This window comes from Mus caroli, unplaced genomic scaffold, assembly GCF_978045245.1.
Source record: "Mus caroli unplaced genomic scaffold, Mus_caroli_1 scaffold_17, whole genome shotgun sequence".
Taxonomy (NCBI): domain Eukaryota; kingdom Metazoa; phylum Chordata; class Mammalia; order Rodentia; family Muridae; genus Mus; species Mus caroli.
The window spans coordinates 14,246,434-14,260,846 of NW_028227272.1; the positions used below are offsets into that span (position 1 = coordinate 14,246,434).

Below are 14,413 nucleotides of genomic sequence, written 5' to 3' on the forward strand. Positions count from 1 at the left end.
CTCTGTAGACCAGGCTGGCCTTGAACTCAGAAGTCTCCAGAAAAGTACACACCTTTGTTGTCTCCAGTGAGACGTGTTGAGTATCAATCTACATGATAGTAAACAATGTAAATGTTATTCCACATTAGGATTACGGTAAACTGTAAGAACAACAGCAACACATGAAATTGGTTGTAAAGTATGGAACAAACACCCAAAAGGCTATACTTCTTAGCAAGGATAATAACTTTTTCTCCTCAAAAGAATTTTATTTGCTTGTTCCTTTGTTTCCTTGGTGTTACCCTCCATCTGGAAACTGAAACTCAGAATGGGACCTGCTCCTTAAAAAAGGTAGAGAAAGCTAAGAAAGCAGAAAATACTTTATAATATTTCAATAAATAGAATCTAGATAACGTAAAAACAAGGAAGTAACATGAAACCGACAGAAATCTGGGCATGTGGCCAAGCTTGTGATCCCAACTTAAAAGACCAAGATAGGACTCCTCTAAATTCAAGGTAAGCAGAGGCGACACTGTGAGACCTGGTCTCTAATAATAAGGGGCAGGGGTGCTAGAGAGATAACTCACTCAGTAGCATGCTTGATAGGCAAGCATGTGAACCTGATTCTTGTCCCCACTTCCCATCTGACCCGGGAAGCGCTGGGATCACAAGAACGGCTTTACGTGAGTTCTAAGCATTCACTTGGGTTCCTTGTGCTTACACAGCAATTGTAAACCACTGAGTATAGCCCACATGTAACCCACAAGGAGACTCCCCAGCCTTGCCCCTCTCTCTTTCTCCCTCTCCCTAACCTTTTCCCTCTCTCTAAAAAAAATCAAAATCACGTGGGGCTAGAGAGATGGCTCAGACGTTAAGAGCACTTGCTGTTCTTCCAGGAGACCTGGGTTCCAGTCTCGGCTGCCTGTGGCAGCTTACAGTTAGTTCTCTGCAACTCTATTCCAAGGGGGTCCTTTCCTGGCTTCTGTGAGCACCAAGTATGTATGTGGTGCACTGGTATACACACAGGCAAGACATCCATACACATAAAATAACTAAACTTTTTTGTTACATTTAGTGTATGTGTGCATACAGGTACTCTTGTGCCAAGTTGTATATGTGAAAGTCAGAGGACAGTACATAAGAGTCAGTTCTCTCCTTTGCTATATGTGCCCTCCCTAGGACGATGGCCAGGATCCAATTCAGGTCATGAGGCTTGGTGCAAGCACCTTTCCCTGCTGAACCATCTCATTGTTGTCTTTAATTTTCTCCTTTTTTAAATAAAGTAATTTTTTTACTAGTAAATTTTATTCTTTTACACTTGCATACATATACACCATACATTGTGGTCCCTCTACTCTCCCCTTCCCCTCCATCTCTTTCTCCTTTTTTACTAGCCTTTGGTTTTGTGTAGTGTCTAGAGTCGAAAAGTTTGAAACTAATCATCAGAGCCAGGTGGGCTCACCAGTGGGTATACGACTAGATAGTGTGTTTCACCTTCTCCCAGAGTGTGCTGGTTGTCAATAAATCAGTAGTACCCAATATGCAGGGCTTCATGAGCCCAGTCACTCCGTAACTGACTTCTGTAGACCAAGAACCATTACACAGAGCTGTTTTGAGTTTGTGGTAACCATGACTCCCATACATTGGGAGCAGGGAGAGCTAATAGGATAGCCGACCTGACAGAGCATCAAGCTCCCCTAAATATCTAGGTTATTCCCACAGACAAAAGCTACACTCGGCCTCAAGGAGACCTTTTCCTCAGTCAGAGGTAAATACAAAGATTCATGACTGCGCAAGATGCTGAGGAAAAAAAAAAAACCTCAGAGAGCTAGGACCTAATAAGACATTTACAGTATCCACTTATATCTCAGGGACACTGCAGAAGGAGGGGGAAGAGAGGCGCACAGGCACACATGCACGCACACACAAGTACACAAGTGCACACACTCAGCATGTATTCACCCACTAACCTCTCTCCCAATTTCACCACTTGCTTTTGTATTTATTATTAGTGTGTTTATGCTGTGACTACAAAGATACATGTGCAGTATACATGTGGACAATGCCCAGAGGACAACTCTGTGGAGATGAGTTCTCCTTCTTCCAACTTTATGTGGGCTCCAGGGATAAAACTCAGGGCATAAGGCAACAAGTGACTTCACTTGCTGAGCCATCTCTTGGTATGATGACAAGTTTCTGAAATTACTGAATGCAAAAACAGGCAAGCTGTATTATATTCATGTATGAAAATGTCAAAGAACAAACTTTTAATTGTTTGCAGAACCTGTTGGAAAAAACAATAACAAAGTAGGGAGAGGTTGCAATCCAAGCACCTAACTATAATCGCAGCAGGAAGGAGGCTGAGGCTTAGGGGATGGAAAGTCTAAGGCTAGTCTGTATTACCTAAGACCCTGTCTTTAAAATAAAGAGAGAGAGACTAGAGGGATGGCTCAGTAGTTAACAGCACTTGTTGCTCTTGCAGAGGACCTGCGTTCAGTTCCTGGTAACCATAACCATCTGTGAGTCCACACAACACACCACCACAACCATCCGTGAGTCCACACAACACATCACCATAACCATCTGTGAGTCCACACATCACCATAACCATCTGTGAGTCCACACATCACCATAACCATCTGTGAGTCCACACAACACCATAACCATCTGTGAGTCCACACAACACATCACCACAACCATCTGTGAGTCCACACAACACATCACCACAACCATCTGTGAGTCCACACATCACCACAACCATCTGTGAGTCCACACAACACATCACCACAACCATCTGTGAGTCCACACATCACCACAACCATCTGTGAGTCCACACATCACCATAACCATCTGTGAGTCCACACACCACACCACCATAACCATCTGTGAGTCCACACACCACACCACCATAACCATCTGTGAGTCCACACACCACATCACCATAACCATCCGTGAGTCCACACAACACATCACCCATAACCATCTGTGAGTCCACACAACACATCACCACAACCATCCGTGAGTCCACACAACACACCACCATAACCATCTGTGAGTCCACACAACACATCACCATAACCATCTGTGAGTCCACACACCACCATCACCATAACCATCTGTGAGTCCACACATCACCATAACCATAACCATCCGTGAGTCCACACAACACATCACCACAACCATCTGTGAGTCCACACATCACATCACCATAACCATCTGTGAGTCCACACATCACCATAACCATCTGTGATTCCACACACCACACCACCATAACCATCTGTGAGTCCACACATCACATCACCATAACCATCTGTGAGTCCACACAACACACCACCATAACCATCTGTGAGTCCACACATCACCATAACCATCTGTGAGTCCACACAACACACCACCATAACCATCTGTGAGTCCACACACCACACCACCATAACCATCTGTGAGTCCACACATCACATCACCATAACCATCTGTGAGTCCACACACCACACCACCATAACCATCTGTGATTCCACACACCACATCACCATAACCATCTGTGAGTCCACACACCACATCACCACAACCATCTGTGAGTCCACACATCACCATAACCATCTGTGAGTCCACACATCACCATAACCATAACCATCTGTGAGTCCCCACAACACATCACCACAACCATCTGTGAGTCCACACACCACCCATAACCATCTGTGAGTCCACACAACACATCACCATAACCATCTGTGAGTCCACACATCACCATAACCATAACCATCTGTGAGTCCACACATCACCATAACCATCTGTGAGTCCACACACCACCCATAACCATCTGTGAGTCCACACAACACATCACCATAACCATCTGTGAGTCCACACACCACCCATAACCATATCTAAGTCCACACATTTATCACCCATAACAATCTGTAACTACACACATAGCACAACTGTGTACATGTAGGCAAAACACTCATATACATAAAATAATTAAATCTTTAAGTAAAATGTTTCTAAAAATAAAGGAAGAGATAAAAATAAAGGCTAGTGATAGCCCCAAACTATTAGATAGCTTAGCAGTTAAGGACACATGCTGCTTTCCAGATAGCCCAGCTTTAATTCCCAGCACATATATATATATATACCCAATTCCAGGGTATCTGACACCCTGAGGCACCTTTACACTGTATTCATATGCATATCCAGATCCCTCCCCTACACATAATCAAAACTAAATAAGCACTTGTGGCAATGCTTTGACCTGATCCTTTACAGAAACACCTAAGCAAGGAGAAAGTCAGCAGCCCTCCACAGGACACTGAACAGAAAATCAACCCTAACAAGCCTTGGTAAACTATGGAGGTCAAAAGAAAGCTACAATAGCAGCACTGCCTCCAGCACAACTTTGTTACTTGAAACCTCTGGGAGAGTCCTTGCACAGATACAATTCTCTGGGAACTAAAAGCTAAGCTTAAAGAAGCACTGGTATGAGTTTCGTTGCTAAACCTTTTTTTTTTTTTTTTTTTAAAGACAGGGCCTCTCTATGCCAGTGGTTCTAACCTATAGGTTCAAACCCCAGAGTGGTGTCCAATAACCCTTTCACCACAGGTAACCTAAGGCCATCAAAAAATATGAATATTTGCATTATAATTCATAACAGTAGCAAAATTATAGTTATGAAGTAGCAACAAAGTTTTATGGTTGGAGGTCACCACAGCATGAGGAACTGTATTAAAGCCTTAGGAAGGTTGAGAACCACTGCTCTGTGCATTCGTAGCTGTCCTGTAACTTACTATGTAGACCAGGCTGGCCTTTAACTCACAGAGATCTGCCGACTGGGATTAGAGGTTTGCACCACTACCCTGGCTAAACCTGTTTGTTTTTTAACTGTCTTTCTCAGGTGTACCGAGAACTAACATTTTCTAAGTGTCTTAAACCATCATGACAGGCAAAGTAACTGTGACATGATATTCATAGTCCAGGACAGAAATTTCATTAAAAATATTCTCTTGAGGCTGATAAGATGGCTCAGTGGGTAAAGGCACTTGCTGCTAAATCTGGCAATGTGCATCCAAGTCCTCAGGACACGCATGGTAGAAGGAAAGAACTGACCCTAGAGCATTGTCCTTTGTCCTCTACATATATGCCATGAAAACATACACGTAGGGCCACAAATATACACGATATATAAATAAATGGATGTAATAAAATTGTTAATGTTCTTATGGTCATCTACAGGTAGATGAATTTTCTTCTGCAATTTAACATGCCTTTTCTACATTTCACACAGGCAGTATTATATGTACTTTAATAATAGTCAAAAGCTAGAAATCATAATTTAAGTGCTTTCCTTCCCTGTGCTGGCTGATCTCAATCAACTTGACATACAAACTCGGGTTATTTGAAAAGAGGGAACCTCAATTGAGAAGATGCCTCCATATGATCTGCTATAAAGCATTTTCTTAGTATTGATGGGAAGGGCTCAGTCCATTGTGGTGGTGCCATCCCTGTGGTAGTGATTCTGGGGTCTACAAGAAACAGGCTGAGCAAGCCAGAGGAAGCAAGCCAGGAAGCAGCAACCCTCCATAACCTCTGCCTCAGCTCCTGCCTCTAGGTTCCTGCCCTGTTTTGAGTTCCTGTCCTGAACTCCTTTGATGGTGAACTGTGCCATGGAAGTGTAAGACAAATAAGCTCCTCCCCAACTTACTTTTTGGTCACAATGTTTCATCACAGCAATAAAAACCCTAACTAGAACCCCCCAATTTCTTGAGTCCCATTCAAGTATCTGATAGGAGGGCTGGCACAGACGTGTACATATGATTCCCAGCACACCCATTCCCACAGACAATACTGCTAATCAGGGAGCTGCACAACAGGAAATACTCAGTTTTACTTCAGCTCCTTCCCTCACCTAAGTGGCCTGATGGGCAAGTAAGGTTGTTCACTATGTAAAGAACAGTTGCTGCCAAGCCTGACAACCTGAGTTCAATCCCTGGGACCCACAGAGACAGAATCAACTCCAGGCAAGCTGACTTCCGCAGTAAACGTGAAATGTAATAACTTAATAAATGTTAAACCTACAGCACCCTTCTTCATTGCTTTCTTCTGTAAAAGGCAGACAAATGGATAAGTACGCCTACAGACAGATACTCACAGATTCTTACTCATACCTTAACTATATAAAATCAAATTTCTTCTGATCCTTGAGCTTTTACCTGTAGCTATGAAGAGATACGAGACCTGGATCTCTCGTCCTAAGAAAACGGATCAATATAGGAAACCACTGTTTCATATATTAGGCAAGTAGCACAAGACTGCAATATCTAACAGGAGAAAACAATACGAGCCCTATCACTGCCCTAGATCTATGCCGGTACACCCTTGACTACAAACTAGGAAGGGCATCTCAAGCAGATACTGGGAGTCTCACTGAATGCAAAGACAGAAACAAACAGTCAGGAAGGCTATCACTGCTAGGAATCCTGAAAACAGAGCACAATAGAAATAAAGCCCCAGAAATCTGCTGTAGTCTTTGTGAGTGCAAAATAGATGAAGTTAGACAAAGAATAAGGAACTGTGAGCTGAACAGTTCTCAGCGTTCACAAGAACTGAGCCTGTTACCCAGGGTACGAAGTTCTCCAAACATTAGGTAGAGACTATAGTAGTAGAGTAAAAGCTATTTTAGAGCTTCACTAACAAAGTTTGAAAATCAGCTTCAAACCTGGGTGTGGGAGCACAGGAGTGCACTTAGCCCTTTAGAGGCCCTTGCCTAGCTGTGTGAGCACCACAAAAATAAAGATATAAATAAATTCCTCCAGTTACGGACCAGGGAAAGTTCTATCTGTCCCTAATATATCAGTGTCACTAAGTAGCAGATCAATAGCTAAGATCCTAAAGACTGGCATTCTAACTGAAGAAACAGAAGTCATTTTAGGTCCTAGGAAAAGGACTCTGGCAAGGAAAGCTGCCAACTTCACAGCTTGTCCAGGGCTGTCAGTGACACAGAATGAGAAGGTCCCACTGGTATGACATGGACCAGTAGGCCACTGTACTTCCTGGAAGCAGTGGCAGCACTGCCAGGCTGAGCCAGGAAGAGATTTGGTAGGGGCAACTCAGCCACGTTCTAAAGAGAGGTGAGACCAGGAAACTAGAGCAAGTTCCTGGGCTGACTGACATAAAAGTACAAGAGCCAGGAACTAACCTCCATGAGGATTCCAGCACTGAAAAGTCTGTCTTTCTTTTTTTTAAAGATTTATTTGTTTTATGTCTATGATTACACTGTAGTTGTCATCAGACACACTAGAAGAGGGCATCAGATCCCATTACATACAGATGGTTGTGAGCCACCATGTGGTTGTGAGGATTTGAACTCAAGACCTTTGGAAGAGTAGTCGGTGCTCTTAACCACTGAGCCACATCTCCAACCAGAAAAGCCTGTTTCCTATCTATCCCTCCTCTCATCTTTCTCCTAGAGAGCAAGAGGCCTGAGGAGAACTTAGTCCCACAGAACTTCACAGAAAGTATTCTTTTTTTTTTTTTTTTTAAAGATTTATTTATTATATGTAAGTACACTGTAGCTGTCTTCAGACACTCCAGAAGAGGGAGCCAGATCTCGTTACGGATGGTTGTGAGCCACCATGTGGTTGCTGGGATTTGAACTCTGGACCTTCGGAAGAGCAGTCGGGTGCTCTTACCCACTGAGCCATCTCACCAGCCCCAGAAAGTATTCTTAATGATGGTTTCCAATTCCAGGGGGTAAAGATTTTTGAGACCCAAGTCTTATAAGGAAGAAGTCAAAGCTCACACAGGAATCAAAATATTCTTAAAATATTTTAGAGTTCTGAGCTGAGGCTGTAGCTCAGTTGGTAGAGTGCTTGCTTGCCTAGGAAAAATGAAGCCCTGGGTTCCATCAGTGTATAAGTGTATAAGCCAGGCCTGTCTGTATACATGCCTGCTATCCTATCACTTGGGACATATCCTAGCACATATGTCTAAGAGTCTTACGGTTAGTTCCCAAATATGGTAGTAGTCTGAATGACAGGCTCAGGATTCCTCAGTAGATAGGGACTAACAGTAAGTTTGACTTGCTGCTAGTTAGACAAATCACCAAATTAGAACTGTTTCTTATTTTCTTGGGCTTCCACATACCAGTAGACAGTAGTAGATCAATAAATGCTTTCTGAATGAGTAATTAGAGAAAAAATATAATGAGCAGTCTCAGGGTGGTCTCATAGCTTGGGATTAGGGTAGAGGAAATTAACATAGCTGTGGCATACAGAGGGACAGATGTGGGGAAAGTGTGTTATTAAGGTGTCTCAGGTGCCAGTCATGTCAGAGTTGCCTGCATTAACAAGAGCTAAGCTCAGGTGGCAGGTCTAGTCTCAAGCGCTGAGCCTTTGCAGGTTAACATGACCTGTACTAAGTCCCCAAACACCTCTCTGAAAGAAAAGAGAGAGAAGTAGAAAAGCAGGGGCTGGAGAGATAGCTGCTTGGTAATGAGTACTGGTTGCTCTTGCAGAGAACTTCTAGGTGCTGGCCAGCTCACAATCATCTGCAACTCCAGTTCCAAGGAGAACCGATGCTCTCTTCTGAGGGCACCTGGCATGCACATAGTACACATACACACAGGCAAAACACCCATAAGTGTAGAAGTTAAAGAAAGAAGGGAGAGGAGGAGGGAGAGGGGGAGGGGGAGGGGGGAGGAGGAGAGGGAGAAGGTCAGTTTCTCAGCACTGATCTTCACATGTCTCCATTTTTGCTGTCCTAAAAAAGCCCTCCAAGATCCTCTAAGATTTGCCCTCCTGGAATGGCTAAGGGCTTCTTATCAACTATTTTAAAGAAGATGGATGAAGTAAGCAGGTGAATCTGCTAGAACTAAACACAGCAATTCCTATCCTAATACAACCTCAAGACTTCAGACAAGGGCCAGGCACAGCAGAAGCAGGAGGGCAAACTGCCCAAGTTCAAGCCTAATCTACATAGCAAGGACTACATGTCTCATCTACATGCCTGCCAGGATTATATAGTGAGAAAAACAAAACAACACACACACAAAAAGCAAAGCAAATGATCCAAGATGATTCCAGGAAGTCACAATAAATGTCAAACAGCCACCTACAGAAGCCTACTTTACAAAGTTGTCTCAGGGGTTCCACAAACATACTGTTGTATTCACAGCTAAATTTATTTGTTATACTGAAAAATTGGAAGCAAGGAGAAAAGACACAGGTCCTAGTAGGAAAATGCACAGACTTCCCTTGTTTTTCTCCATCCTGTGAGGTTAAACACATTTGTTCCTTGTTACTAAAAAAAAAAAAAAAAAATTTACAGTAGCTGGTATGCCCAGAGGCGACCCTCGTTAGCTTAAGTTCAATTTAAGTTCCGTGCAAGGAGCCAGGCTCATTTCATTATGTAGAGAATGGCAAGTAATCAAGCTATGCCTGATACTGTAATTAACCTATACTGCCTAATACCTCCTTCAGGTTATTTCATGGCCTCTATGCCACAGACTTAGAATTGTGTGGCATACTACCCCTCTAGCCCAATAGCTCAACTAAGACCAAGTCCTCACTGTACAGCTCAGTACACTCTAAAATACAATGGGTGCTGTCTGCCCAGATACACCTAGACCATCACTGAGTACTTTTGAGGCGCTTCCTCCTGAGTCATACCAACATAGTGTGTTACTAACACCAACACAGGCAATGGGTCTGTATCCTACAGCTGCTGCCGCAGTGGAGGCTATTTCCACTGTCCATACCATTCAGAAGTCTGTAGTCCTCAGCAACACCTTACCACACTGTCACAAGTGACAATACAACAGTCAGCTGTTCACAATAAGGTCAGAAATCTAACACTGTTTCCATGCTAATATCTGTCCCACCAAAGGAGCAAAAGCAAATGCTGGGTAAACTAGTATTTCCTCTTATTTAACCTACGCATCCTGCTCTTGCTGATAAAAAATCAACATGAAGATTAAGTAACTGAACTATTTCACAGGCTGCAGTCTCTATAGTCTCTCTGTTCTAAGGCAAGCTGTAGCTGTACTGCAAGCCCACCCAGCTAAAGAGGCTGCCCAGGAAACTGGCAATCCAACTTTCTAAATTTAACAAGAGACCATGAAAAGAAACCCATGCTTCACTGAAGCTGGAGACATGAATCAGTGGCTAAAAGTACTGGCTGCTCTTCCAGAGGATATGGGTTCAAGTCCCAGCCAATACATTGCAGCTTACAACCATCTGCACCTCCAGCTCCAGAGGATCTGAAGCCTCTTGTGGCCTCCATATGCACCAGGCATAAATGTGGTGCACAGACATGCAGGCAGGCAAAATTCCCACACATGTAATGGTTTTGTGGGGTTTTTTTGTTTTTATTTATTTGTTTATTTATTGGTTTTGGTTTTTGCAGACAAGGTATCTCTGTGTAGTGCTGATTTTTTGGTTAGTCACACAGTCATCGTGTACCTAGCAACCATCAAACAGATCTCCAGAAGAAAAGAAGGTGTTTTACATAAATCACACACCATACACAGGAGACTCTAGGCACAAATCGTGCTTATCAAACAGTTAATAGAAGTAACAGTTCAAATGCCAAAATTCTCAGATACCAGCCATGGGCCAAACTCACAAGCAACCCCTGCAAAGACAGTGGCCTTGGATCTGTTCTCTTAACTCTTTTGCACAAAGTGATTTCTAAGTACTTTCCAAAACAAGTGTTTTTAGGGAATGCAGGGAAGTATCAATTAACTTTTCATGATACTGTGATCTTGACAACCCAAGCAATTATGACAAACAACAAAACTAACACAGTTACAATTAAAGAATAGCAAGGTTTTGTGTTGCATTGATTTGGTTAGTGGGAATAAAATCGAGTGCCTTGTTAATGATAAGCAAGTGCTCCTCCAAGCACTCTACTACTGACCTACATCCAGGGTTCCTATAATGTTCTTTTAATTGTTTTCTTTACATTTATCTAGCGTGTACATCTGTGTCTATCGTCTTACTCACCTTGCCATGTTTTTATGACTAAGGAACAAAAAGAAACAAGTTGAGTTCAAAGTGCAGTTCTCAGTTGCTGAATGAAAAAGAAAGCTATTACTGCTAGAGATGCAGGACAATCTTAAGAATTGTCCACTTCAGGAGCTGGAGGGATGGCTTAGATGTTAGAGGCATAGGCTGGTCTTCCAGAAGACATGGTTTGATTCCCCACACACGGTGACTCATAAACACCTATAACACTAGCCCCAGAGATTCTAATGCCTTCTTCTGGCCTTCATGGGCACACCATGCAAGTGGTGCACGAGCATATATGCAGCCCAAACACTCATACATATAATATAAAATAACTTGAAGAATCATCCAGTTCAGATTGACAAGATAACCAGTGGCCATTGTACCGAGACACTTGTCACCAAGCCTGAAGACCTGAGTTCAGAACCCACATGGTGGGTGGCAAAACAGTTTCCATGAGTTCTGCCCCGCTAATTCCCACTTCTCTAAATAAATGTAATAAATTGTTGTTGTTGTTTTAAGGTGTATTATTTTTATTTTATGTGCATTAGTGTTTTGCTTATGTGTGGATCTGTATATCATGTGCATGCAGTACCCATGAAGAACAGAAGAGGGCATCAGATCCCTGGAACTGGGGTCACAGACAGTTGTGAGCTACCATGTGGGTACTGAGACTTGAACCTGGATCCTCTAGGAGAGCAGCAAAAGCTCTTAACTGCTGAAATATTTCTCAAGCTCATCCTAGGATGGTTTTTATTCAGATCTTTTTATTGATCTTCCCAACACCCCCACCAAGACCTGTTCTGTGGTTTGGTTTTTGTTTTTTGCAAGAGAGAATCAACACGTGGAACTGACCTATCTAGTTGTACTTGTGTAATGGCACTCATCTTCAACCCCAGCACTTGGGAAGCAAGCAGGTGGAGCTCTGTGAGTTAAAGGCTAGCTTAGTCTACTCAGGAATTCTAGAAAAGCTATATTGTGAGATCCTGTCTCCACCAAAAGGATGGGGGGAAGAAAGGGTGTTTGCTCAGTTCATAAAGGCACATGCAGTCAAGCCTGACAACCTGAGTCCAATCTCTGGGACCCACATGGTGGGAGGAGAGAACTGTTACCTGCAAGTTTGTCCTGTGACCTCCACATGCCCATTATAGGGTATAACAAACAAACAAACAAAGATGAGGGGTTGGACAGATAGCTCAGCTGTTAGGAGCACTGGCAGCTCTTCCAGAGGACTCAGATTTGATTCCCTGCATCGATGTGGTAGTTCACATGATTCCAATTCCAAGGGATCCAATGTCTTCTTCTGACCTCTGCAAGCACTGACACATATGGTGTACAGAACACATATGCAGGCAAAACACTCATACACATAAAACAAAAAAGAAGTTTAAAAATACAAGTAATAAGGGAATGTAAATTTAGATGGTCTTACCATTCAAACTCATATTCTTACACACATACACACACTGCTGCCTTTCCCCTGCTTGAGCCAGGATCTTGATATGTTGCCTAAGTTGTACCACAATTCCTAAACCATCTTTTATTTTTTATTTTAAAATGTTGGGGGATGGAGAGATGACTCAGCGCTTAAGAATACTGACTGCTCTTCCAAAGGTGCTGAGTTCAAATCCCAGCAACCACAAGGTGGCTCACAACCATCCATAATGAGATCTGATGCCCTTTTCTGGTGTGTCTGCAAACAGCTACAGCATAATTATATAATAAATAAATAAATCTTTTTAAAATGTTGTTATTATTTATTTGTTCTTGTATGTGCTCATGCATGCAAGTGCCCATGGACACCAGAAGAGGACTTTCTGATGCCCTAAAACTGGAGTTAACTTCAAACATTCAAGCAGTCCTAAGCTGCCAGACATGAGTACTGAGATACGAATTCCCTGAGAGAGCAGCAACTCCTCAGCACCTCTGTGGATACTGGGCTGTTCCTGGGTAGCATGGACTACAGGTGCATGCTACCATGTCCAGTCTGTATTCATTCTTTAGCCAGAAGTCAGGTTGGCATTAGATCTTCCAGAACCTGTTCACCTTGCAGGTAGGCGATACAATCAAGTTTGAAAACTTACAAGGTCAAAGACCAGGTCACTCTGCCTTTCCACTTTTACCCATCAGCGCGAGCAGGTGCACACGTCACCCAGGTTCTTTCCATCTTTCAGAAAGTTGAATGGACAGACAGCCCCCTCCCTTCAGTGCTAACATACTGTGCTGAGTCTATTTAAACATTCCTGGGCGAAAGGCAGCTGACTATTATTGTTCATCCACGTTGTGCCTGGCCTTAATATGTAAAATCATCAAAGCTTCACAGGTTTTATAGATAAGCAAATAGGTTGTGAGCATGGAAATTTCTTCCTCAAGACTGCACACAAAAATTGCAAAGGACCAAACTCAGCTCTGACTAAAATCTGTCTTCTTCCTATCACAACATCCTTTTGTTGTTGTTTGGTTTTGGGTTTTTTTTTTCCTAAAAGAAAGCGGTTAGCCTCCTTAATCCTGGGGTTCTACCCTTCACCACCCACCCAGTTCACCTCCTATCGCAGCTCCAAGCATCTTTTATCTTCCAAAATAAGGACTGGCGTGTCTTTCTCTCCTGAAGCAATCCTGAATTTAGTTCTCTGTCTACTAACAGTCCACTGCACATTCCTGCCACTGCATCTTCTCGAAACTCATCATCTTTTGATCCAGTCTAACGGTACCATCTCTTAAATAATAATAATACGATTTGCATAGCTGTCCTTCTCCATAATCCAGTGAGAAGGGCAAAAAGTGTGTAGGGGAGGAGGGCGTCCCATTTCACGAGAAAGACACCTCTCCAAGGTCATTGAATGAAAACAAAAAAATCGGGACCAAAAGCCCGGATTGGACTCTTGGTCCTTGGCTCATCCTACCACGCCTCACAGGCAGTCACGATGCTGCCACAACCCCCGCGCCTGAGATGTCACAGCGGTAGTCCGCCCGCCCACAGCTCACTGCCCTCCCACTTCCACCGGTACCAGACCTCCCAGCGTCCTGTCGACTTCCCGACTCCTCTCTTCACCAGAACCCTCTCCCACCGACCTCCCTACGTCGCTGCCACCTCTATTCATGAGCCCCTCTCTAGTCGCAAGTAGCCTTCTCAGACCCTAGCAGCGTCCCGCCGCTTAGCCACCTCAGGCCCCTCCTCCTGTCAGTACGCAGGGTTACCTTCTCCAAGGATGCAGGTCTCTGCACAGCCAGGGAGCGGGCCAGTGAAAGTACTGTGTTGAAATAAAAACCTCGAGAGGTGCTGGAGCCAGAGCTGGACCCCGAGCCGCCGCCGCCACCGCCGCCGCCTCCCCGGGCCCCAGCAGCCGCCATCACAGCGCACGCCCGGGCGCAGGCGGCTGGGTTCACAGCTCTGGGCTCACCACCACCCGGCCTTACGGCGCAGGCGCAGAGGCGGCCGA

General features: G+C 43.8%; 1 protein-coding gene across 1 annotated transcript in view; it reads right to left on the reverse strand.

The window, feature by feature from the left end:
* The window catches only part of Pi4ka (phosphatidylinositol 4-kinase alpha), a 126,116-nt gene extending 111,722 nt beyond the window's left edge, over positions 1 to 14,394 (reverse strand). Inside the window, exon 1 of the mRNA XM_085832403.1 lies at positions 14,172 to 14,394. Within this exon, the coding sequence (XP_085688529.1) occupies positions 14,172 to 14,324 (153 nt within the window). The 5' untranslated portion in view covers positions 14,325 to 14,394. The remainder of the gene's footprint in view (positions 1 to 14,171) is intronic.
* Positions 14,395 to 14,413: the final 19 nt, after the last annotated feature.